The sequence below is a fragment of the Eleginops maclovinus genome, chromosome 22, assembly GCF_036324505.1.
Source record: "Eleginops maclovinus isolate JMC-PN-2008 ecotype Puerto Natales chromosome 22, JC_Emac_rtc_rv5, whole genome shotgun sequence".
Classification (NCBI taxonomy): domain Eukaryota; kingdom Metazoa; phylum Chordata; class Actinopteri; order Perciformes; family Eleginopidae; genus Eleginops; species Eleginops maclovinus.
Window position 1 is genome coordinate 16360428 of NC_086370.1, and position 24199 is coordinate 16384626.

The following is a 24199-nucleotide window of genomic DNA, read 5'->3' on the forward strand; positions in this document are numbered from 1 at the left end:
CAGTTTGGGGGGATTGAACAGTTAGTTATGATCCGTTACTTAATATCAAGTCGTTTAACCGACAGGATAGGAAACGTAATTTTCTGTGAAAGACTCCAGCTGAATAACATTACGGAAGTGTGGAACTTTATAACCCGGAGAGTAACCTAAACTTTCTGCCATTTTGCCCCAATATAATACAGCTAACGTAAATCAACGAACGTTAGTGTTAATATCCCTGTTAAAGTTACTGTTCTGCCTCAATCTCGTAACAAAAAAGTGTAACCTGATGCCAGAGTAATATTAGCTCTAAGTAATATGAGCAACAACTACCTTACTCGTTGCTTGGACAAAGTGCCCGTGTTACTTTACACAATAACAATAAGTAAGTAAATATCACGCTCGACCTCTGTCCCAATCGGGTCGGTTTAGGTGCCCGGCCCCGTCATGTCACTTGAGATTTTCAGGTTTCGGAGGAGGAGTAGAAGAAAGTCTGGAGGCTGGGCTAGGGGAATGCTACGTGTCTTGGAAGCTGGATGTCCCTTTTAAACCCCCCTCTGTCTTCCTCGATTACCAATTTTTGGAGGTTACAACTCCCTCATCCGAAGCGGTCCGAGTCTCCGGTGTTCAGCAGTCCGTCGGCGGTGTTACACTCGCAAAATGTCCGGCGTTAAAAAGCTTCGTACGGTGAGTAAATGTGGCGATGACGGAGAGGGAGAAACGACTGTTATTTAAGCTGTCATCAGATAAACCCAGAGATGTTTGTCAAAAGTTCAGCCAAGTGTGTGTAAGCCGCTAGCGCCTGAATGTAACACTCCTCGCGAGGAGTTGTGTGTCAAAATAGTCTTATTAATACACAAATACACTTTGACATGTTCTCCTTTTTGAGGAAAATCGGATGCATAGAAAAACCACTATTACTTGTCGATTACTTGTAACTTAAATGTAACCCTGTACTGCTGCTTTGAAACATTCTGCAACGCCTTGTTCGCTTTTCTGCCTCGTTACTGTAATTTACTAACTACCAGGTGTGATGGTTACAGACTTGCCTTGACTCTGAATAGGCCGGTTGTTGTAGTAACTTTCCCATGTCAATTTGGTCCATTCATAACGTGAGTGAAGAAAGAGGCCACTGTGAAAAGGCAGTCTGATGCTGCACACAGGAATGCTGCTTAATTTGTAGAACATTATGTGAAGTCATCCTAAAAAGAGAATTGTCCATTAACTGCAAGCTTAAACATTTCCATGCACAAAAACATATATGCATGTTGTAGGCAAAACCCTCAAAGTGTGCACCTGGTACATCAATAGTGTGCACTATAGCAGACCAGGTGGGTCCTTTTCTTAGTGTCAGCAACTTATTAAGGCAAGCTGGAATGTATTGGTCACAAAACAAATGTGCTGATTTTAAGAATAAGGAAAACCTGTATTTTGTTCCCAAAGAGATATTCATGAGTTCACTCAGTTGTTGCTTTTTTAGAAGTAAGTAATTACTGGTTTTCAATTGAACAGAAAGATCTATTTAGTTATGTAAATGTGGGCATTCCTGTCATTTTATGGCAAAAACAATTGATATTTAAAGTGGCCGACCAGTTGATGATGAAAATGTTCACTAGTTTCCAGATGAGACATTTCCTACCACAATATCATCATGATGTATCTTTCGTGATTTCCTGAGAAGGAGTATGCAGGCTGTAGACGGAGGATAAGCATTACGTAAGGTCTTCCGAATTAGACTTTATTGTACTTTCCCTACAAACGAATGAAGTAAAAGTATTTTTTTTAATGGGTCAATTAAATGTAAAAGCATGCAACATTCTTAAAAGACATCGAAAATGAAATATTATTAGTAATGTGAAGTCAAGTAATAATTTTGCTTCCAAGCATTTCTAAATCAAGGAGCCTTGAAATGCCTTGATTTTAATGAAAGTGCACAGACAAAATAAATACATCATGTTGGCCATGAATGTATGAAGGAAGGAAGAGAGGATTAGGAGCAGTCTGCAGTGGGACTGAGAAGCTTTCTCCCTTTTGTGGAAGAACAGTCCTGTTTGTCTGTAGGCCACGTATCCTTGGGGAAAAATTGGGCCCATTTTAAAAGCATTTTAAGTCCCTTTGTACTACTTATTAGCTTTTAGTAGGAGCAGCGGGTAACTTTCAAATGGTGCTCTACAACAAGTTGATCACAAATAATGACAGTAGTTTAAATTTACATCCCACTGCACTATAGATTTTCACACTTAGAGAAACTTTTCTTTCAATTTCTCTTTTTTTGGTACAGATTTTATAAATTCATAAACCCAGCAAATACGAAGACAAACAAAATGTATAACTGTGTCTGTCTTATTATAACACACACCATTTTGTGTGGGCAAATTCAAGGTAATTGATTTTTAGGTCCATGACCGTGTGTAATAAAAGGGCTATTTAAACACACATAAGATGGATACTGAAACCATCCGAGGGCAAATGTCAAGATAATTAAAATGAGTGGAAACAGGTTTAAAATGCATGAAGGAAAGTCATTTTTGAGAGGATGAAGAAGAGAGATTTGAAAAGTGAAGTCATGGTTTGGATGCAGGGATGAGGGGAAGGTGGGTGCGGACAGAGGGCGAACGTGTGGGCATGAGCATTGCCACATCATCGCTGGGCTGCAGGCAGCACACTGGATACATTGTCCAGTCAGTCCTTTCCCTCCCATCATGCCTCACTTCTCTACCCCTCCCCTTGAGAAGTCAATACAGCCCCATTTATCCACAAAGTCTGTTTGGACAGAGCATGTAAAAGCAGTCTTGCTATGCGTATCACTAAAGTGCCACGTTGTTTCATAAGAAAGATCTCATGTCAAACAGAAATATGGCTAAATCTAGGGCTGGGCGATATATTGACTATATAGCGATATTGTAATATGAGACACAATTCCCTCTAAAATGTTGGATATTGTAAAATGCCAAATGTGTCTTCTTGTCCTGATTTTAAAGGCTGCAGGTGTTCCTGTCATTTTGTTACATTATTATAATACATTTCTTTCATATGGCCCATCCCTACTTACATGACACATTTTAGATTAGTGTACAGATGTTTATACTTTAAAAAGATGGATTATTACAACTAGTAAAGTCTTGTTTCGCTTTTTTCTACATCAAGCAGTCCCCCAGCTTTAGTTTGTCTTTATCTGAGCGTGTGTTCTTCTATTTTAGGATCTCAACAGGTCGACCAATGTGGTATACCAGGCCCACCATGTCAGCCGCACCAAGAGAGGGCAGGTCGTGGGCACCAGGGGCGGCTTCAGAGGCTGTACTATCTGGCTCACCGGTAAATCTCTACCATCTCCATATATTGGTCTTTTGGTAATGATGTGGGTCAGAAAAGGTTAACCTGATATGGACTTTGTTAAACAATTCACCCATGTTTGCTTGTCTAATCACCTCTTCTGTCTAGGTTTATCGGGTGCTGGAAAGACTACTATCAGTTTTGCCCTGGAAGAATTCCTCGTTTCCCACGCTATTCCTTGCTACTCACTGGACGGAGACAATATCCGCCAAGGGCTGAACAAGAACCTGGGCTTCTCTTCCGTAGACCGCGAGGAGAACATCCGGCGTATTGCTGAGGTGGCCAAACTGTTTGCTGATGCTGGGATGGTGTGCGTCACCAGTTTCATCTCTCCTTTCAGCAAGGTCAGAAAACAGCCAGGAGTCTAGAGCTGCTAATGTTGAATGAAAACTGTGACTAACATTGTTGGCCAACCACCTTATTTTGTTGATATTAATTATAAACAAGCAATATGTTTGGCCAATTAATTCATGACTGTAGTAGTTTAAAAGATAAAAACGTTCCCTTAATCTTTTTCTCATTGATGAAAAAAGAAGATGAAATATTATGTTATAATTAAGTTACAATAGGAGGTAAACTTAACAATGAACACAATATGGCTTCGGGTAAATAAAGCATGTGTTAACGTGTTAATTATAATCTGATAACTAAAGGAGTCTTACATTCAACAGCTTTCATTGACTTAACCTATGATAAAATACTCTTTTACTTATTTAATACAATTTTCCTTTACTTAATTACAAATAATTGCCAAGATTATCAGTCTACTAAAACTTGATGAAAAAACCGGAGGAGGTGACTAAATACAAACAGGAAAAGGACTAAATTAAAAAAAGCTGTCATATTAACACGATACTGATTGCATATCTGTTGTATTTAAATAGTTGAAAACATCTGTTGACAGGTTTTCAACAGAATGATTGTCCAAAAATGTAATACGTAATTAAACTTTAAACATCTTTTCAATTGAAATATATTTACTATGTTCTTCCACAGGATCGGGAAGAGGCGAGGAAGATCCATGCAAGTGCCGGGCTACCATTTTTTGAGGTGTTTATCAACGCTTCCCTTGAGCTGTGTGAGAGCAGGGATGTAAAAGGACTTTACAAGAAGGCTCGCGCTGGAGAGATCAAAGGTCTGTGCAAGAGTGCTCACCTCAGAAAACCTCCTGCCAATTCTTTATATGGTGCCACTTTAAAAATGAGTCAAGCTTTTCCAAGCCCTTGTTCACACTGAAAGAACAATGTAATATGGAGGCTGATGGGGTTTCAATGACATTTCTTTGTATGGTTTTACTTTTGTTTCGGCAGGTTTTACTGGGATTGATGCAGATTATGAGCCTCCTGAGGCGCCGGATCTTGTGCTGAAAACTGGAGAGCTCACAGTGAATGAGTGCCTTCATCAGGTGTTGGAGCTGCTCAGGGAGCAGGTGGGTGTAGCATCCTCATTGTCAGTTTACATTTCTGTAATATCCTATTACTTGGACAAATATTATATACAAACATTGCAGGTCTTAACCGAATGATGTTACAAAGAGTCACCTGTAGAAGTGACGTGAATGTAAAATGCAATAAATCTGTCGGTACACATATTCATTATCCCTGTTTAAACAAGTCTCTAATGTCACATAACAGGTATATAATAATATTAATAATATAATCAGGGATGGGCTATATTAGCAGTCTCTCTAAAAGCAAACACAGATTTTTGACATTTAGACAAGACTCAATGGAGCTTAGAAAGGCAGGGTTTGTACCAATATTATTGACTATTGGAGTTGTTTTGTTGAAACAGCAGATTACACTTCGATCACAGAGCAAACAATATTTTGCAACAGTAAGAAATTAAGTACCTAATGATGCAGACACTAAAAACATATCAAATAAAAAGCTCAATGATTATTATCTTATTTTAAATTAGTTGTGCTTTGGATTACTACATAAATCATTTTCATCGTTTTACTTTGCACTTAGTGAAATTTGTAACACTGCTTCTGCTGCCAAAACTAAAGCTAGCCTGAAAGAAAAGTGGTATAAGGCGACTTACATTTAAATAAATAAAAATGCTGCACAATAAATTGGGGAAATATTTGCTGTATTTACCCTCCTGTTTACAATGGCTTAGAAGGCACAGTATATATCCTGGATCAGAATACCAGCATGCATATCATGCATATGAGTTTCATAGTGAATTCCCCAGAACATGGCAGTAGAAAAATGTTGGATATTCAATATGAATTATTATGTAATATTCTTGCATTCCCAAGAGTATTACCCTTTTATGTAACCTTTCATGCAATGCCAATTTGTTTGGCACCAGTATTGGACTCCAATGGGAACCTGTTTTTCTTCATACTGTTGCTTTGTAAAATCTAAAGACTTCACTTTGGGATTTTGTGACGACCAGTGGTGACTGTTTATTACTATTAAATACATAAAGCAGCATCAGATTAAAATAAATTATACATTACAAACAGAATTCTGCTATGACGTCAAGAATATGTTTGTCTCCTTGCATACAGAACATTGTACCAGGCGAGATCATGGAGGAGGTGAATGAACTCTTTGTTAACGAGAACAAACTGAATCTTGCTATGGCTGATGCGAACACACTCCCAACCATCAGCATCACCAAGGTAATACACAGCTCCAGTATACAGGATGTTTCTAATAATATACCAAATGGACATGGGGGGGCAATACTGGACATGGCAGTGAGCTGATGTTGCTCTTGATGAGCCTGTTTAACATTCCCCACTGTTTAGAAGTCAAGTAATGGTTGTCTGTTCCAACTTCTCTGGATACCAATAGAAACGTAAAAGGATAAAATGGTTATTTTCCACTTTTCTATTTGTGTATTTGAAAGATTGTGTATTTGAAATAAGAACAAATCATATTATTTATCCATGTGCTGTGTATTTCGCATCACACCACATTGTTGAGAGAACACTGTAATGTATTGATCATAAATATGTCCACATTGGCAATACGGCTTTTTAATGCAAGTGTTACCCTGTATCGTCCAGCATTAAAACGTCCACATTTTCTTTTATTCCTGGTGTACTTACAGAATAGATGGTACTCTATTTACCATCAGGGCAGTGAAATCCATGCTTTAAACGTATTTAATGCTGAATATATTGAGGTTTATTCTTTGTCCACAGTTGGACCTACAATGGTTGCAGGTCTTGTCAGAAGGCTGGGCCAGCCCGCTGAAGGGCTTCATGAGAGAGCGAGAGTTCCTCCAGGTCTTACACTTTGGCAACCTGCTGGATGGTAAGAGACAAGTGCACATATTTAGTCTTCCTATAATCGCCAGGACATTGCCTACACACTGTGTTGCAGCATCAACCTCAGTCTGAGTGTGCATTGTTATTATCCTTATGCAATCATTAAAAAAATGTTGGATCAGAGAAAAAGGTACACCCTATTTCAGACAAAGCTACTCAGTCCCACCCAGCCAAACAATTGAAATGTTTCTAAAGGGGAGAATAAACAGCAAAATGAGTTTATCACAGAAAAACAAGCAAACAGAAACTTAGTACAAACATATGCAACATATGGGCTGGAGCCATGACTTGCTTTTAGACATACCATTTCTTTCCATTCCCTATATAACTGTTGTCTTTACTTTTTTCCTACTATTTAAAATGCTGTATATTACTTTTCTGAAATAGTTTTTTAAAAAATGCACCCGCTACCTAGTTTTAAGGCCCTCTCACTTGCAGCATGTGGTGTCCAAGTGTATTCGACTCAATATATGGGTATATTTTTTCAAATTCAAGTGTAATTACTTATCCGCAAAATGGGTGTGCAGTTAAATGTATTAATTGTATAAATAGCAGTTCTGAAACAATATTTGCTTTATCTTACCTCATTTGTCTCAGGTGGGGCCATCAACTTGTCAGTTCCCATTGTGCTGCCTGTCACCTCGGAGATTAAGCAGGAGCTTGACGGCTGTGCGGCGATCGCTCTGGAGTATCAGGGTTCACGCGTGGCTATTCTCAGGAACCCTGAGTTCTTCCCACATCGCAAGGAGGAACGCTGTGCCAGGCAGTGGGGCACCACCTGTGCACAGCACCCTCACATTAAGGTGATAAGGCTTTCATCAAATGTCGTCAAAACATAGTTATGAACTTTCTACCTTCCGCTCTGCAAACTCGCTTTTTTTGCCTGGGTTTTAGCGTGTTAATATTAGCTGTGTAATTTCTGTAAAGAAAACACAATTATTGTATTCTATTATGCTATTTGAATTCTCCTTTTTTCACCTTGTGCAGATGGTTTTGGAGGGGGGTGATTGGCTGGTAGGCGGTGACCTGGAAGTGCTGGAGCGAATCAAATGGAACGATGGGCTTGACCAGTACCGCCTTACTCCACAGGAGCTGAAGCAGAAGTTTAAAGACATGAAAGCAGGTTAGAAATGACTTAACCACAAACCTACAGCAAGTACAAAGGAAGGCAAAGGGGCATACAATGTGTGGCTACCAAGGTGACACTTACAATTAATACCCTTACATTAACAAAATATCCTTTGCAGCCGGGGGAAAAACATAAATAAACAGAGAAATGAAAGCAATGTTTTTAGCGGTGCACCATTTGTCTTTCAGAAGAACTTGACAAAGGACCAGATGAAAAAGTTAAATGGTAATGTTTTAGCCGCATGACGAGTTTTGTGATCTGTGTGCAGTGATCAGTGGAGACATATTGTTTCTTTGAAAAGTAAAGAACAATGCAAAATAACTGTCACTCAATCACTGTGATGTGAATACTGAGTTCAAAGTCTTGTCACTTATTCATCTGCACCACAACACAGTGTGGATAATCTTTGTCTGTTTTGTCATTGCTTTGCTGCTCTTTGGTCCCATTCAAGGTGGAGTTTTGTTACTGGTGCAAGCATGTTGTTGTGATGTGCACTTAACACATTTGGCTGCTAAAGTTCTATATGTTGTTAATGTCAACAAACCCAATGAATAGAAAAAACATTGCAGAGTTCCTAATAGTTATTGGACAACACTGGAACTTAATAACATTAAAAGAATAAGCTAGGTTTTGCTGCACTTTCTTAGACTTACTTAATATAAACTTAATGCACTGCCCGGCCAAAAAACAGGTCACAAGCCTGTGGGGAGCAGTGCTATGATCTGGGGTTGCTGCAGTTGGTCTGGTCTAGTTTCAGCAACGTTATGTGCCCAAAGAATGAGGTCAGCTGACTACCTGAATATAGTGAATGACCAGGTTATTCCATCCATGGATTTTTTTCTTCCCTGATGGCACAGGCATGTTCCAAGATGACAATGCCAGGATCCATCGGGCTCAAATTGTGAAAGAGTGGTTCAGGGAGCATGAGACATCATTTTCACACATGGGTTGGCCACCACAGAGTCCAGACCTGAACCCGATTGAGAATCTTTGAGATGTATGGAGAAGACTTTGCGGAGTGGTCCGAATCTCCCGTCATCAATACAAGATCTTGGTGAAAAATGAATGCAAGACAGAAATAAATGTGGTGACATTGCAGAACCTTGTGGAAACGATCCCACAGGGAATGCGCGCCGTAATCAGAGCTAAAGGCGGTCGACAAATATTAGTGTGACCTTTTTTTTGGCCGGGCTGTGTATATAAATGTTAAAAAGATCAATTCATTGTTGGTTTTACTCTTTGTTGTGGTATTTGTTGACAATAAGAAAAATATGGAATATGGCTCCAATGTACCACACAACACCGCTGCTATACCAAAAGATACTGCTGTTTCAACTCTGTTGTGTCTTCCTCCACGTTCTGATCCTTAGATGCGGTATTTGCATTCCAGCTGCGTAACCCGGTGCACAACGGCCACGCCCTGCTGATGCAGGACACCAAGCGACGTCTGCTGGAGCGCGGCTACAAGAACCCAGTGCTCCTGCTGCACCCGCTCGGCGGCTGGACCAAAGATGACGACGTGCCTCTGGCCTGGCGGATGAAGCAGCACAATGCTGTGCTGGAGGAGGGCGTCCTGGAGCCAGCCAGCACTATAGTTGCCATCTTCCCCTCACCTATGATGTACGCTGGACCCACAGAGGTGAGGAGTGCTGGCTTATTCTTTAGCCAGAGGTTACCATCGCTTACTGTCTACAGTTCAAACATTTACTAATGGTAATATTAACGTGTGATTTAAATATTAACCTGATTGTTATTTCCTGCATTATCAGGTTCAGTGGCACTGTAGAGCCAGAATGATTGCCGGGGCAAACTTCTACATCGTTGGCCGGGACCCAGCAGGCATGCCTCACCCAGAGACTAAGCAGGACCTGTATGACCCCACCCATGGAAGCAAGGTCCTCACCATGGCCCCGGGCCTCACCTCCGTGGAGATCATCCCCTTCAGGGTCGCCGCCTACAACAAGACAAAGCAGGCGATGGACTTTTACGACAAAGAGAGGTACGTGAAGAAAAAATAAGAAATCCTTTTTTTTGTAAAAATAAGAAATGTACTGACATGTTTGAACCCAAGTGCAAAACAAACTGGAGCAAATATGCAGTAAATCATTATAACTCACTACATTTTTGTGACTGTGAAATTCTGATGCAGTTTTAAATTACATCCTCCAGCACACATGTGTAGGCCAGAGTCTCTCAAGCCAAAACATTCTATATATATATATATATTTAAAATAAAACCATGACTCATGCGTAGTCCTCTGCAATGAGAAATGTATTCATTTAAATCGTATCTCATTTCTGAAGGCTCACTGTTTCAGATTTATATAAACCTTTTGGTATTTCTGTGTGGTTTTACTTATGTCCCTGTCATATGATCCTAATAACTCGTTCTACCTCTCTTCATACTGCTCTTTCTTAAATGCTCACTTCCTCAGACATGCTGACTTTGAGTTCATCTCTGGAACCAAGATGAGGAACATGGCTCGCAGCGGAGAAAACCCTCCCGATGGTTTCATGGCCCCCAAGGCCTGGAAGGTGCTCGTCGAGTACTACACCTCTCTGCAGAAGGACAAGTAATCAACACAGTGACAGCAGCACTGCATCAGCTCATTAAGGGGGTTATATATACAGTCTCACCTCCGGAGGTATTTTAGATAGATTCTTGTTTTATCTTATACAAAAAACTCATTTAAATTGCTACAAATAATGAGTTAATCTGGCAGGGGGTGGGTGTTTTGAACAAGTCTTCACCAAATCAAAAGGTCTTGTATTATGCAGTTAGATTTTTACATTCCTTTTAAAACTATGTGATTTGTGAATCCATTGTGTGTTTATATCCATATTAACTTAAGCTATGTATTTTTAATAAATTAAAGGTTACTTGAGATTCTTTTTGTAATTTACGAACACATCCCGGGATAGGGAAATCATTATCATATGAATTGTCTGCTTGAAAAAAAACAAAACACATGGCAATTATATCACTCTCTGTCCAGTTATTTGTATGACCTGAGTGAAAGGTAATTGCAGTATATTACTACATACAGTGCCTATATGTGTTACATGTATGGATGTTGATTGATTCCTCATGTTAATGTTTCATATTATCGTGAAATACATCAGAGATGTATGTACAATGTGAAAGTGCCTTTCCCAAATGTTAACATTATAAAACAGAAACTGTTGCTGATGTTTGTCTGAAGTGTCTGAAATGTCTCTGAGATTCGAGTGATTTTATAAAGTGGGTATGTGAATTATTGGAATAAAGACTTTTAGGAAGTCAAATGCAGTAAAAAAGAAATGTGTAAGTCATTCTGAATCATTTGTGACTTCCTGGCTCTGGAATATTGTGCAATATGATTTACAATAAGTGATGTTGTGCAACATGCCCTCGTTAACTGTTGTCTCTACAAGGTTCTTACTTATCAATCACAGCAGGTTAAAGGTTGAAGTCGAGTAGGAAGTGTGGCATTCTGGGGCTGCAAAGCTAAAAGTGCAGTGATGCCCTCTGGTGGCAAGAAGTGGTACAGGAAAACATACAAAAAGTACAAAATGAGGAACTACTGTAAATGTAAAAGCACAGTCACTGTGGTTTTCTACTTCGGGGGGATTTTGATAACTGCACTTATCAAGATAACTTCTCTCACTGACACCAAACCCACACTTGTGTGTCTACCTTTAGTTTCTACTGAAATACTGGAGGGATACAAGCAGCAGTCTGAGTCCACAGTGGAGATGTTATTAAAAAATGCTCTTATATTATGTGCACATTTGTTTATATTGGAAAACACAGCGGTGTGCTTTTCCAGCAACATCGTGTATAGCAGATTAAGGAGATCCGTACACACTAATACATTTTAAAATGTATTAGGTGGTTGAGTGAATTTATTAAATTCACCAGTCATTAAGCTGCAATATTAAATAATTTAATCTGCTGTTCCAGGTAACCCAATTTCAATCTGCTGAACTGCGACCTCAGTGGTTTATCAAATCTACTCTACTTAAATAAAGACAAGACGGCTATTGGTACTTTCTCATATATACCACAGACCTCACATATCTGAATGTAGGCTGACCATGTCTAAAAAATGCAATACGACTAACTTTCCACTTTCCGGTGTTCAGGTTGCATAGACATTGTTTGAGCATGGCCTCATTGGGTCTAGATGTAGTCTTATTTTTTGCACACAGAATATTATGATTATGAATGCAAGTAATCCTTTTTTTCCTCTTTTTTTATTGTTTAATCTGCTAATTGGTTTTCAAACAAATTCATTCCAAGTCTAGTCCAAGTTGATGGCTCACAACAAAAATCAAACAGATGTTATCATAAGGAACCAGATACCAGCGAATGTTCACATTAACTCAGTGGGAACTGATTAACCTTGCGCACTTCTACTTTTTATTATTTTAAAAAATGGAGTAGTTGATTATCGAAATGTGTATTTTTGTATTATTCTTATTATTGTTATAATGATATGTTTGTATTATTACTGTATTTTTTATTGTAATTGGTGTTTTTTATAATTATTATAATGAATTATTATATTATTATTACAGTATTATTATCCAATAAATCATGAAAATTGTTGTAAAAAGCAATAATGGTGTCACTAATTTTGTTATGTAGGGTGAAATGGGTTTTATTCACCGTGTGAAAAATAACATTGAAGTCTTTTCCTTGTGCAATCATCAACGTTGGTTTACTTTAGGATGTATTTGAGAACACCGAATAAAGAAGGCAATGCAGTTACTTCCGAGTATATTGATTTACAGTTTAAACATAATGCATTTTGAAAACATTATGGGGGTTGCAAAAAAAAAATATTCATACATCATGATATGACAGTTTAAACCGCGAACTGATACATTATGTTGGAAACTTCCCTAATTACAGCCACACGTGATCACTTTGACAGAAGGGAGCGTCGCATGCGGACTCACTTTATCCTTCCGCCAGTAGCAGAAGAATAACTCGGTTTTTCCGCTGTTTATGGATTTTTAAAAATTACACATATAAATGGTTATTCACTACAATCAAGTATTTACTGTTCAAACCGAATGAATTAACGCTGCATTGCCAATTTTAATGACACCGTGGGACTATACAGCGAATGCGGCGGGATATTTGTTCTAAAATCCCAGCCTGCTCTACCTTCTTTTTTTCCTTCGGTGGAGGCCATGATGGGAGCCTGAGAGTTCAGCTGGAGAGAGGAGCGAGAAAAGAAGATGATTCCCCGGGACGGAACTGTCAAACCAATCTGTGCAGATTTCTGATCGTTGTATAGTCTATATACATTTAAGGTGGAGCCTGTCACTTTTTTCAGATGTGTTCTTGGCAATCAGTCGATGACAATGTTGAATCGTTAGGAGGCTTTTGGATCGAAAAAGGAGGTAGCGTTAGCTATTGTTGCTAGCGCTGGCTAGCTCGTCAGCTAGCGAGCTAGCGCAGTCTGAGTGACTTGGATACGGGTTTCGGGACCGGTGAATTCTCGGTCCACTCGCTGTCAATCGCGGCGGCATAGATTGAACCATCGGATTGGACAGTGTCTGGAATCTGAAGGACAACTGCATGTATTTTATTCGGAGCTATTTGCAAGACGAATTGCAGGATTGGCGAAGTCGGGCCTGCACGGAGGAGCAGAGCAAGGCCCGTCTTTATGATCCAGAGGAAGCCTTTCTAATCCTACCCACAGCCACGGCTAGCTCTGCTGGCTAGCACTTCTCTGCGAGGACCTGCAAAATTCACAGAGCGGACCCACTGACTGCGACATACACGACTGGAGAGATAATACTAGAAATACCTGTTTTCATCATTTACCCCATATAGACTCCTGTCACCTGCTACAATGGCTGCGATTATAAAAGAAATGGTCAGCCGGAACAAAAGGAGATATCAAGAGGATGGCTTCGACCTGGACTTAACATGTATCCTTCCTTGTGTTTCTTATTTTCACCCGGAACATTGAGTAGTAATGTGTAATAGTTGCATTGAATAGGAGAACTATAGGCAGAAGTGTCAATAACGTGAGGTAGTTAGCTCCTCTGCTACTTAGCTGGCTGGCTAGTTGGTCAGACAGCGCAGCTTTGCTGTCACCCAGCATGTTTGAAAGATGGTGGTTCTGTCAAACCATCACACATAAATGTCATAGTCAAGTTATAGTTGGAAAACCCAGTTCAACTGAACATTAGTATGGGTTTGAAATCGCGACAGTGCGTCTAACTTGCATACCTGTCACCAAAAGACCTAGCAAGAGGTTGTGAAATTGTGAGAGACATGAAGACATTTTTCGAGGCAGGTATTTATCTCAGGATGTCGCTTTACTTGATGTTTATTATGTTCATATTATTTAGATGTAGTTCATTTTTCTATATGATTGGTTCATAATGCACATTTCTGAAAGGACTAACCCCTTTGCCTCCCCTCACCTGTGTCCTCTGTGGGTGAGTAGTCATTGGATCCTGAACAAATCTAATTAACGTTTTCCTTTGCCTTTTATGGAGATATAATCATTTTCAGCTTCAAGAATTGCTATTTCAGGCCCCTCTGCAGGGCTAATTTCTCATCTATTACCACTGATAATAGTTGACCTGGTTCACTACTGCAGTATAGCTGGTACTGAAGTTGGTGCTTTGGTTGTTTGGTTGGTGATAAACTAAATTAGCAAATGATGTGGTTAACCAAGGAAAACTAAATGCCAAATGTATGGCCGTATTGAGAGTAGGTCATTATATTGTGATGTATACATATCCGTATCTCAAGGCGCCTTTTTGAAACCTAGGTTTGATATTTCTATAATATCAGAATTTAATGTCGGGGCTTTTTTATAATTAATTGTTGGTTGCAAACCGTTTTTCAAGCTACTTAAATCTGAAATTGAGTTGCTTAGTGTAATAAGATTTTCAATTGATATATTTGTGTAGTGACTGTTGATTGCACAAACAAGATATTTGAAAAAGTCAACTTGGGCACTCAGAAACCGGTTGGCACTTTTCGGTTTTTTGACATTTTAAGGACTGATTCATTGACTAATTGAGAATGTTATGTGGCAGATTTACTGAAAACTAAAATTATTTTAAGTCCGAACCCAATCTGGACCTGTAAAAAATGTTATTTAAGGAGGCCTTGGTGTTTATGGACATCATTTCCTCTGCTTATCATCAGTATGTTGCATGAACATTGCTTTAAAGTATTTTCTGTCCTACTGTAGAACAATGGCAGTGTAGAGTGCTAGTTACCTTGACTCAGATGTAACATATCAAACAAAATGTGTGACTGCAGATGCTGAAACGCATATGTCATGATATTTGATAAGCGTTCTCTCACCTGGCTTTCTATGGTGGTGAAGCTTGTGGCCGCTACACCTTTGTGCAGGTGTGAAGGGGGCCCGAAAATCAAGTGTCATCTTTCTTTGGCTAAAGCTCTCTTGTTCAGATGTGGGCCCTTTCTAGCCATCCCTTTTATCATTTTTGGCATGGTGTCTAAAAACAATATGGGCTCTCTGCAGTTATGTAATGCAGTATCACAGTTCTGGGAATTGCCCTTAAAATAGAGTTGCCAGTGATCTTGTATCAGCGTTGCTGTCTGAGTGCTCTCTCCCTCTCTTACCCTCTCAACCCACCACCTCTCCTTTGCTCTTTTTCTTTACTACTCCCACTCTAATTCTCCCTCCCTCTGCTTGCCCCCGTTCCTCTGCTCTCCTCCTTTCCTGTCCTCCCCACCCCCTCCTCACTCGGCGCTTGCCGGTTCCCACTCTCCCTTTTCCCCCCTCTCTCTTGCTCTCAGTTGTGGATTTGGCGTATGCATAGAACCGAGGCAGGGCTGGCTTTAAAGAAAAGGCGTGCCTGAAACGGCAGATTTTCTTCCCTTTTTTTTTTCCCTCCTACTTGGAGCTTCCGTCGGGGGTCCCGTATGTGCGTTTCCTCCCAGCTGCAGAGACCAAGCCCCCCCATGCCCTGGGCTGAGGCTCTCCTGGGAGCTCTGGCGCTTTTTAAAAACACTTAGAATAGACTGACTGGGATCCCTTTGCCAGTAGGTCCAAGGGTTAGCATAGCCCGTCAAATAGCATAGAAACGCTGCATTTGGCTCATAATTAGGTCTTTGAGGCACAGGATGTACAGATAGGCTTCTCTGGCGTGAGCAGGGAAGTAGCTTGGCAGGATGCAAATAATACCATGGATTTGCTTTTGGGTTTGAATTAATGCATCAAAGCCTGGGATGAGCATACCTCAGCTGCGCAAAGCTGCGTTGGGGCCCTTAATGAATTCCTTTTACAGGGGTTCAATGAAGATTGTCATATGTTTATTTTGTCTAGCTAAAAATGTTTGGAATTGAATTCATCCTTGGATATATGTGCCAACGTGGATATTTCTGTGTTCCTGTGCACGCCATGGAAATGGATGTTCATATGCATTTTTGCTTGTGCAGGTACTTTTAATGTGTGCACACACTAGCTAAGCCAGAGTTGTCAGGTGTGCGTGTCAAATTTTTCTGACCAGTTAAAAGGTGATTTGACTCTGAAAAATAAGTTCTGCTCAAAACGATACATCCAATTAGAAATATTCAGCCTTTTCTATTTTTAACACCGAGGCACAGGACGTGTAAGAAAAGGTTGCCCTTTAGTCAGTGGTTAAAGTGTGAAATCCCACAGCTTATAGCGACAAGCACACTTCAGTTACAGGTAGGCGTTGCAGCGGAGCCTCAAAGACATGCGTGCCGGCTCAATTATTCTTTTATATGCAACATGACACTGATGTGCGCCTTTTAAGATTGTATGTATGTCACCGTGTAATTGGCCACGACATTTTCCATCTCCATCCCGCACTGAAATATGGAGCCCCGTTTGAAGATGTGAAGCGACTTTAGAGGCAGGGGTAGCACGAACAAGGTGGTGCAACTTGAAGTCGGCAGTGGAATCTGGTGTTTGTGGTTTGTTAACTGTCTTGTTCGTTGCCTCATGTCATAGAAAAGCAACAATTAGCCCCTGCTGCCGGTGCACTCGTAGCACAAAGACTTTTTGTTAGAAGAAAAAAAAAAGAAGACCTGTGTCTTCATGCAGACCGTGTGCCATCTCAAAAGATACTGAAATTGTTCCGACTGAGCTCGAAAGAGAGATAAGCCGAACATTTGCGATCATCCCAATATAACTTTGGACTCTAAAAATAAATGCAGGTCAGGGAGTGGAGACTCCGCTCGTGCACCCACATGTGGGCCTGGCTCGTGCCGGAGCTCTGTTACTCGTGTCCTCTCTGCCTGCTCCTCACTGTCAAGGCCATCTGCCACAACACACACACACACACACTGATCAGCGGCGCTCCTCTGTGCTCCCATTTGTCCATAACTAAAGCGACACCCTCGTATTGACATAGGTCGAAACTTTTTCTCGCTCTGCTTCCTGCCGCTGCATTCTTGTAATTCTGCTCTTGTTGCAAATTCTTATAGATTGTGATTTCTTTTTTTGACGAAGAAAGAAAACCATGTATTTCTTAGTCTTTGTTGTCTAGCTGTTGAAAGCATAGTCAGGCCTACTTGAAGTTAAAGATGTGGTGCCAGGTGCCTCTGTAGTGCTGCTTTCATGCCTCCTTTTCTGAATAGGCTTGATTTCTACAGTCATGCACAATGTAAAGTTCCTTGACCCCCTCCTGATCAGATATCTACCCAAACATCATTGCTATGGGCTTTCCGGCAGAGAGACTCGAAGGCGTGTACAGAAACAATATAGACGATGTAGTACGGTGAGTTCCTATGTGATCATAGAAAAGGGCAAATACACCGAATATTTGTACCTGTTCTGGCTGTTCATCTCAAATATATCGTGTTCTCTCCCAACAGGTTTTTGGATTCAAAGCATAAAAACCATTACAAAATCTACAACCTGTAAGTGTTCCACATTTTGTTCCCACCTGAACTGAGTGTTCTGTTCACTTCCTCTTTGTGGGTGCACTAACTATGTTTTGTTCTTTCCATTTCAGCTGCGCAGAAAGACACTACGATGCTGCCAAATTTAACTGCAGAGGTAGGCTGATTTACATTTTCTCTTTAAACAAAAACGGCGACCTAAAAGTCTGATGACACACAAGGTCAATTTTAAAATCCAGAAAGTGTCTCCTGTGTCCTCCTCCCTGTCGTATCTCCCCTGACCTGTCTGCTCTGTGTCCACATTTCTTCCCTGCATCCCGTCACGCATCAGTTGCACAGTACCCCTTCGAAGACCACAACCCTCCTCAGCTGGAGCTCATCAAGCCGTTTTGTGAAGACCTGGACCAGTGGCTCAGCGAGGATGACAATCACGTGGCGGCCATCCACTGTAAGGCCGGGAAGGGTCGCACCGGAGTCATGATCTGCGCCTATCTCCTCCATCGCGGCAAATTCCTGGATGCCCAAGAAGCGCTCGACTTTTACGGAGAAGTCAGGACAAGGGACAAGAAGGTAAGGTGTCAATCTGAGGCCAAATGTAGATTCATTTTTGCAATTTCGGGCTATAGCGATTGATCGATTAGTTGACTTACAGGAAAGTCATCAACTATTTTTGACCAATTAATGTTAAACAGAGTGCTGTTTTCTGCTTAAAATATGAAAATGTCCTACTTTTCTCTGTTGACATCATATTAAACTGAATATCTTTTAGATTTCTGACTGAAAAACCAAGACATTGAAAGAAAAATAATTCAAGCTAATGATTAATAATCCACAACTCTGGTAATTGTTACCTTGATTAGTCTTTTTGTGTATTTAAGATTGTGAACAATGTCTATTTTCATGTGTTAAAATCCACAAATATTCAGGTCTATTTGCCAACACTTGATGTAGGATTTATAGAAATTGCCATTCAGGATTTGTAAACATTGTCACCGTGTGTTTGCTGCAGGGCGTAACGATCCCGAGCCAGCGCCGATACGTCTACTACTACAGCCACCTACTGAAGAACCAGCTAGAGTACAAGCCGGTGGCGCTCCTCTTCCACAAAATGGTGTTCGAGACTCTCCCCATGTTCAGCGGGGGCACCTGCAGTGAGTCATGTTCAACTTTAACTCCAAGCTAGGTTGTAGGCATGCTGTTCAAACGCAACGAGAGCCTCGGATGTGTTGTGCACCGTGGGGCTCACCCACGCTGCCGTGTAGCACCGACCGACAGAGCGGGTAATCTCTGGAGTTGTCTCGTCCTGTGCGAGATAGGCTTAAATTCGCTGCGGTATTTTTTGGACCTTTTGACTCACAAGGGGCAGCTCCTTAATGATTAAGTAATCTATCTGGTGTGTGCAGGGCAAATAATTCTCTGCCCACTTTTAAAAACCTCAACAGTTCAATCAGATAGGCTCTACATTGTCACATGTTATTGAAATCATAGGCTGTCATTTCTCTGGCTTCTCCACTGAAGGCAAACAGAAATTGATTGAGTTCCTCAGTTTCCATCTCAGAAACTCTTGCAAAGTTGAGCATTTGTGCATCTTTTTAGAATATGTGTAGCTTCCTCATGAGGGTTGTACTTATTGGACTCAGGTTCTGCTTGAATTGTTCTGCTGCGTATGACTTCAGAAGAACTGCAACATGCACTGTTTGAACAGAGGGGAGCACGAACGCTGCACACTCTGACAGCGCAGTAACGCCAGATATGTTTTATGTGCTCTCCTCCCACATCACCAGGAAGTAACTAACAGTCAGCTAAAGAAAAAATGCATTTTAGTCAATGATTTAATTTGAACATGCAAGTGCTAATAAGTGTCTGTAGTGAGTTCAGGCGGTGAGTCAAGAGTACTTGTACCACTGCGCGTTTGTTCAGAGAGTGAGCCGTATGGTGAATGAGCATGACCGTGGCTCATGCAGTTTGGCCGTGAAAAGTTGACAGAGACAAAACCTTCATTAAAATCAATTATTTTAGCTTTTCACATCGAAAATAAAGTAATGGCTTTTTAGACATAGGGTTAAAAATGTTTAGCAGATAATGACCCTTGTTCCCTTTTTCTGCAGAATGTGTTTTTTATTGTGCATGCTATTCTACACGTGATTCTGTGTGTTTGACTGGTAAATAGTTTTAATATTTCTCTGGTATGGCTTAAGAAGGGTTAAGAATCTAATATAATCTGGTTTTTTCTCCTCAAAATGTGTCTGAGTTGCACATTTTTGGGGCTTTTCTTTTGTCAGAAAAAGCGCATCTTCTTCCGTAACTTCTGTGGCTTTTTCGCCTTTAACACCCGACTGTGCTGAACAGTTACTGACCGTATTGATCCTCTCTTTTCCTCTTAACGCTCTTCAAAAATACCCTATTCTGAGTTAAAGTTTAACAATACATGTACACACGCATCACTTTTTTAGCCTCAGGTTTTTAGCCAACCGTATTGATAAAAACACCAGAAGATACTTTAATGTTTTGGTTAGGAATAACTCGACATGACACATTTCTGTTATCTCAAGTTCCCCCTTTTCTCCGCGCCCTTTCTGCATCTCACAACACACCAGGTCAAATGTGTTAAGATGCACATTTAAAGCCACGTACTGTGTAATGTTTTTGACAGCAGCTATGTAGATGTTAATATCTGTAAGTATTTGTGCAGAGCTCCTGTGTCTGCTGTGAAGCCTGTTTGTGATAATGTCCTTCTTTCTCTCTAAGGGGACAGTACCGTTAAAAACAGGAGCGAGCCGATCCCTCAGGGCTTCAAGAAAGGGAATTGGCATTGGGGTAAATGAGCCTTTCATCCATTATTATCACTTCACTCATTTGCCTTTATATGACCCCAGAGATCCACCCGGGTAGGAGCAGTGTGAGGTAGACATGTTGCCTAGCAGGATAATCTTCTCCCACACCACCCCCACCCTGACAGGAAGTAGAAATGACTCTTAACATAACGTGTTGCGCTGGTCCAAGAGCGAAACCACTACAGTTTATCAGAATAGGGTTGTATTCTTCTGGTTCTGAATCTCTTTGGGTGTTGGATTGTGTTCTCTTTCCCTTTCACCTCCTTAATGTTAATGTTTTTAAGGGCTGCAACTAACGATTATCTTTACCGATTTATCTGAGGGTTAATCGTTTGCTCTATAAAATGTCAGACAATAGTGTAAAATGCCCATCCCAGTTTCTCAAAGTCCAAGGTGATGTCTATAAATGTTTCGTTTCAAGTTAAAGATCATTTAAAACAGAGAAAAGCAGGACATCTCCATATTTGAGAGGCTGAAAACAGCATTTTCTGACATTGTTGCATGAAAAATGACGATTAATGGAGTATCAAAAAATATGCGTATTACATTTTTCCTGTTATGTTTTGTACTTATTTAGAGGGGAGAGGTGGTGTGCTATGCTCATGCAATAACACCGATAACCCTGTCTTGCCCTTCTTGATTTGCTCCTTCTTTCACTAACTCTCCTCCTTGTGTTTTCTGTCTCTCCTCACAAATCTTACAATCTTGCCCTCCCCACTTCGGTGCAACGTTGACCTTTTTCTTGCAGATCCCCAGTTTGTGGTGTACCAGCTGAAAGTGAAGATTCACACGTCGAACCCTGGTCACACACGGCGCGAGGACAAGCACATGTTTTTCGAATTCCCCCAGCCGCTGCCAGTTTGTGGAGACATCAAAGTGGAGTTCTTCCATAAACAGAATAAGATGATGAAGAAGGTTAGTTGTGTGGGCGTGTGTTCAAGTGGCTTTCATTGTCGCTTAATTCGACAAATTTCTCTCCGTCGTTTAGAGCTGCTTTCATCCGCTGATTGTCAAAACTACTGTGAGGTCAGGCAACAATTAGGAGGCATTTCATAAAGCGTTCTCTCTCTTAGATGTGTGTCAACAATTATGCTTTGGTAAGAGTCATTCTGGCGCCACTGTTTATTTAGTCTTTGTATTGTCGACAAACCCCATAAAAAGTTAAAGGTTTTTTCTTTTCATACAAAGTGGTTTATTGTCAGTAGTTTGCACTTGCTGACATAAATACTAACAAATTCAAGATTCAAAATGGTCCCCACTACTCCTGTTTATGTATTGTGTGCCAAAGAATACAGACTATGAAAACTATAGAATAAACTCCTGTTCAAATTCTCTTTTTTGATCAATTGCTCATTACATCTCTTCACCTGTGCCCTGCAGGACAAGATGTTTCACTTCTGGGTGAACACCTTCTTCATCCCTGGACCAGAGGAGAGCGTGGACAAGCTGGAGAACGGGACGGTGAACAATGCAGACAGCCAGCAGGGGGTACCAGCACCGGGCCAGGGCCCGCCGCAGAGCACCGAGTGCAGGGACAGCTGCAGGGACAGCGGCAGGGAAAGCGGCAGGGAAAGCGACCGGGACAGGGACTACCTCATCCTGACGCTCACTAAGAACGACTTGGACAAGGCCAACAAAGACAAAGCTAACCGCTACTTCTCGCCAAACTTCAAGGTAAGGATTTAAATTGGACACTTTCAGGATGGAGGGATTATTATCTCTTACGTCGGTCAAATCAGCCGTTTTACTTAGATTTCTACCGGAACAGCAATGATAGGGCTTGTTTCTGATTATTATTTTACTGCACAGACTGAAGTACATTTCTTAATTTCCAATTGCAGGTGAAGTTGTATTTTACGAAAACCGTGGAGGAGCCTTCGAATTCTGAGGCAAGCACTTCGACATCCGTCACCCCGGACGTTAGCGACAATGAGCCAGACCATTATCGATACTCTGACACCACTGACTCTGATCCGGAAAATGAACCTTTTGATGAAGAGCAGCACACGCAAATCACAAAAGTGTGAACTCTTTTTAAACAGGAAAAGAAGAAATTATACACCAGAAAAAAAAGGAGAAAACTTGAATATAAACTCAAAAGAAGAACCTTTTGTCCCTTCCCTCCCCAGACGGCAATAGAATATCATCATGTCAAATGCCAATTTTAGGGAAAAGAAGATAAATAGCCTGACCAATATATTGTTTTTTATTTTCATTTTTTTTCTTTGGCACGGCCATGTACCATGTGCGAAGTATTGACACTGTTGCCCCATGGGAAAAGGTGCTGTAGCTATAAAAATGTGTTTATATATATCTATATACATATACGCATATGTATATACATATATACATGCATATATAAACAAACTTTTTTTTGTGTCAAAGACAATGGAAAGAGTACCACAATCAGGAGACGGGAGTTGAAGTGTGGGAGAAGTTAGAATGAAATACTAGGACTATGCTGCTCCTTCTCCTGTCTAAACCAAGGCCAGTGCTGCAGTCACTTTGTTTCACTCCCTCTCTTCTCCTCCTCCCCTCCTTCTCCTCTCATCTTTTACTCTCCCCCCCCTCCATCCTATCCTCCTTCCTATCCTCCTTTACTGTGAATGCTTCTTGTGCTCTTTGCAGGCTGTCTCACGTGACTTTTGGTCTTTGTGCAGTGCAAACTGCATGCGGGCAGTGGGTTTGGGGTGGGCGGGGTTATGAAGAGGCTGTGATGATGTCTAAAGCATTGCCATTCCTGTTCCCACTGTGTATACGTTAAATTATGCAGAACAAGGCATCCCATGTAATTGTTAATGTTTTTTTTTATCCTAAGATAATAAAAATATAATACACAAAACAGCAGGGAGACAAGTGTTTGCAATAATGTCAACACTACATTTAAAGGACAATGGTGATTTGCATGTATTGGAATTGGCGTCCATCCCTAATAAATGTATGCAATGTTGTCTTTTTCTTAAAAAAAACCCGCTTTGAGATGTGTCTTCTGCGTGGGGTTCCCCAGTGCTTTGAGTCATGCTCAGAAAATTACATCAGAGCTTTATGTAATATTCTCCCTTTGCCGTTCACAGTTGATGAAACTCCTGGAGAATCAAAATGAATTTTTTCAATATTCAATAGAATGTCAAAGGCGTAGCTGTCTCTAGCTTGACACCATTGCTGTCAAGTGAAGTCATAGGTTTAAGTGACAGCCTCTCGTAACCTTAACTTATGCGTGCGAGTCGGTGGAGAAAAATGTGCCAGGCCGCCGCTCTGGATGAGAAAAATGCTGTAAAGCAGGTTGTCGTTGCAGCTGCTGGAGCTGTGTTAACAGTAACTTCCTGCTTTAAATGTCAGCGCTGCAAATAGCGGGTGGGACCTGAGGTAGGGAAGTGATGGAAGCATTATTATTATAAGTTCAACTGAGGCTGAATAGCAAATTTCAAACAAACAAGTGACTCAAGCAGGGAGCTGAGCCTTTACACTACATCAATGTTGACGAGAAAAAATAGCAACCGTTTGCTTTTATTCAAACTTGACTGCTTTTATTTTTAAGAGTATCTTTTGTGTAGGTATTTTTGATTAACTTCCTGAATTGATGTAAAAGCAGATCTCTGAACTCTCATAAAAAAAACATTTACATGCAAGAGTGAAAAAGCAGCCTGACCTCATACCAAACCAGCAGTGTTACATGCAGAGTGGTTGCTGCGGGTTAATCAAGGCGTTCTCCACATGAAATGAGCAGAGGAAGGAAAAGGCTACCAGCCCAGGAGGGAGGAGCGCGAGGCCTCGGG

The 24199-nt window shown here is 40.8% G+C and overlaps 2 protein-coding genes across 3 annotated transcripts; both read left to right on the forward strand.

Annotated features, from left to right (window-relative positions):
• Positions 1 to 112: 112 nt before the first annotated feature.
• LOC134858535 (bifunctional 3'-phosphoadenosine 5'-phosphosulfate synthase 2-like) lies at positions 113 to 11042 on the forward strand. The gene is made up of 12 exons (XM_063874492.1): positions 113 to 666; positions 3180 to 3294; positions 3421 to 3656; positions 4309 to 4447; positions 4623 to 4741; positions 5834 to 5947; positions 6476 to 6587; positions 7199 to 7404; positions 7589 to 7724; positions 9101 to 9369; positions 9500 to 9729; positions 10166 to 11042. The coding sequence occupies exons 1-12, from the start codon at positions 640 to 642 to the stop codon at positions 10305 to 10307; spliced, it is 1845 nt and encodes a 614-aa protein (XP_063730562.1). The 5' UTR covers positions 113 to 639; the 3' UTR covers positions 10308 to 11042.
• Positions 11043 to 12678: 1636 nt separating this feature from the next.
• Positions 12679 to 23268, forward strand: LOC134858761 (phosphatidylinositol 3,4,5-trisphosphate 3-phosphatase and dual-specificity protein phosphatase PTEN). 2 transcript variants are annotated; one of them, XM_063874851.1, is made up of 10 exons: positions 12679 to 13658; positions 17381 to 17465; positions 17563 to 17607; positions 17703 to 17746; positions 17921 to 18159; positions 18599 to 18740; positions 20338 to 20406; positions 21172 to 21338; positions 21804 to 22097; positions 22265 to 23268. In XM_063874851.1, the coding sequence occupies exons 1-10, from the start codon at positions 13580 to 13582 to the stop codon at positions 22448 to 22450; spliced, it is 1350 nt and encodes a 449-aa protein (XP_063730921.1). In that variant the 5' UTR covers positions 12679 to 13579; the 3' UTR covers positions 22451 to 23268. The 2 variants fall into 2 exon arrangements, with proteins under 2 accessions (XP_063730921.1, XP_063730922.1); XM_063874852.1 differs by lacking the exon at positions 20338 to 20406.
• Positions 23269 to 24199: the final 931 nt, after the last annotated feature.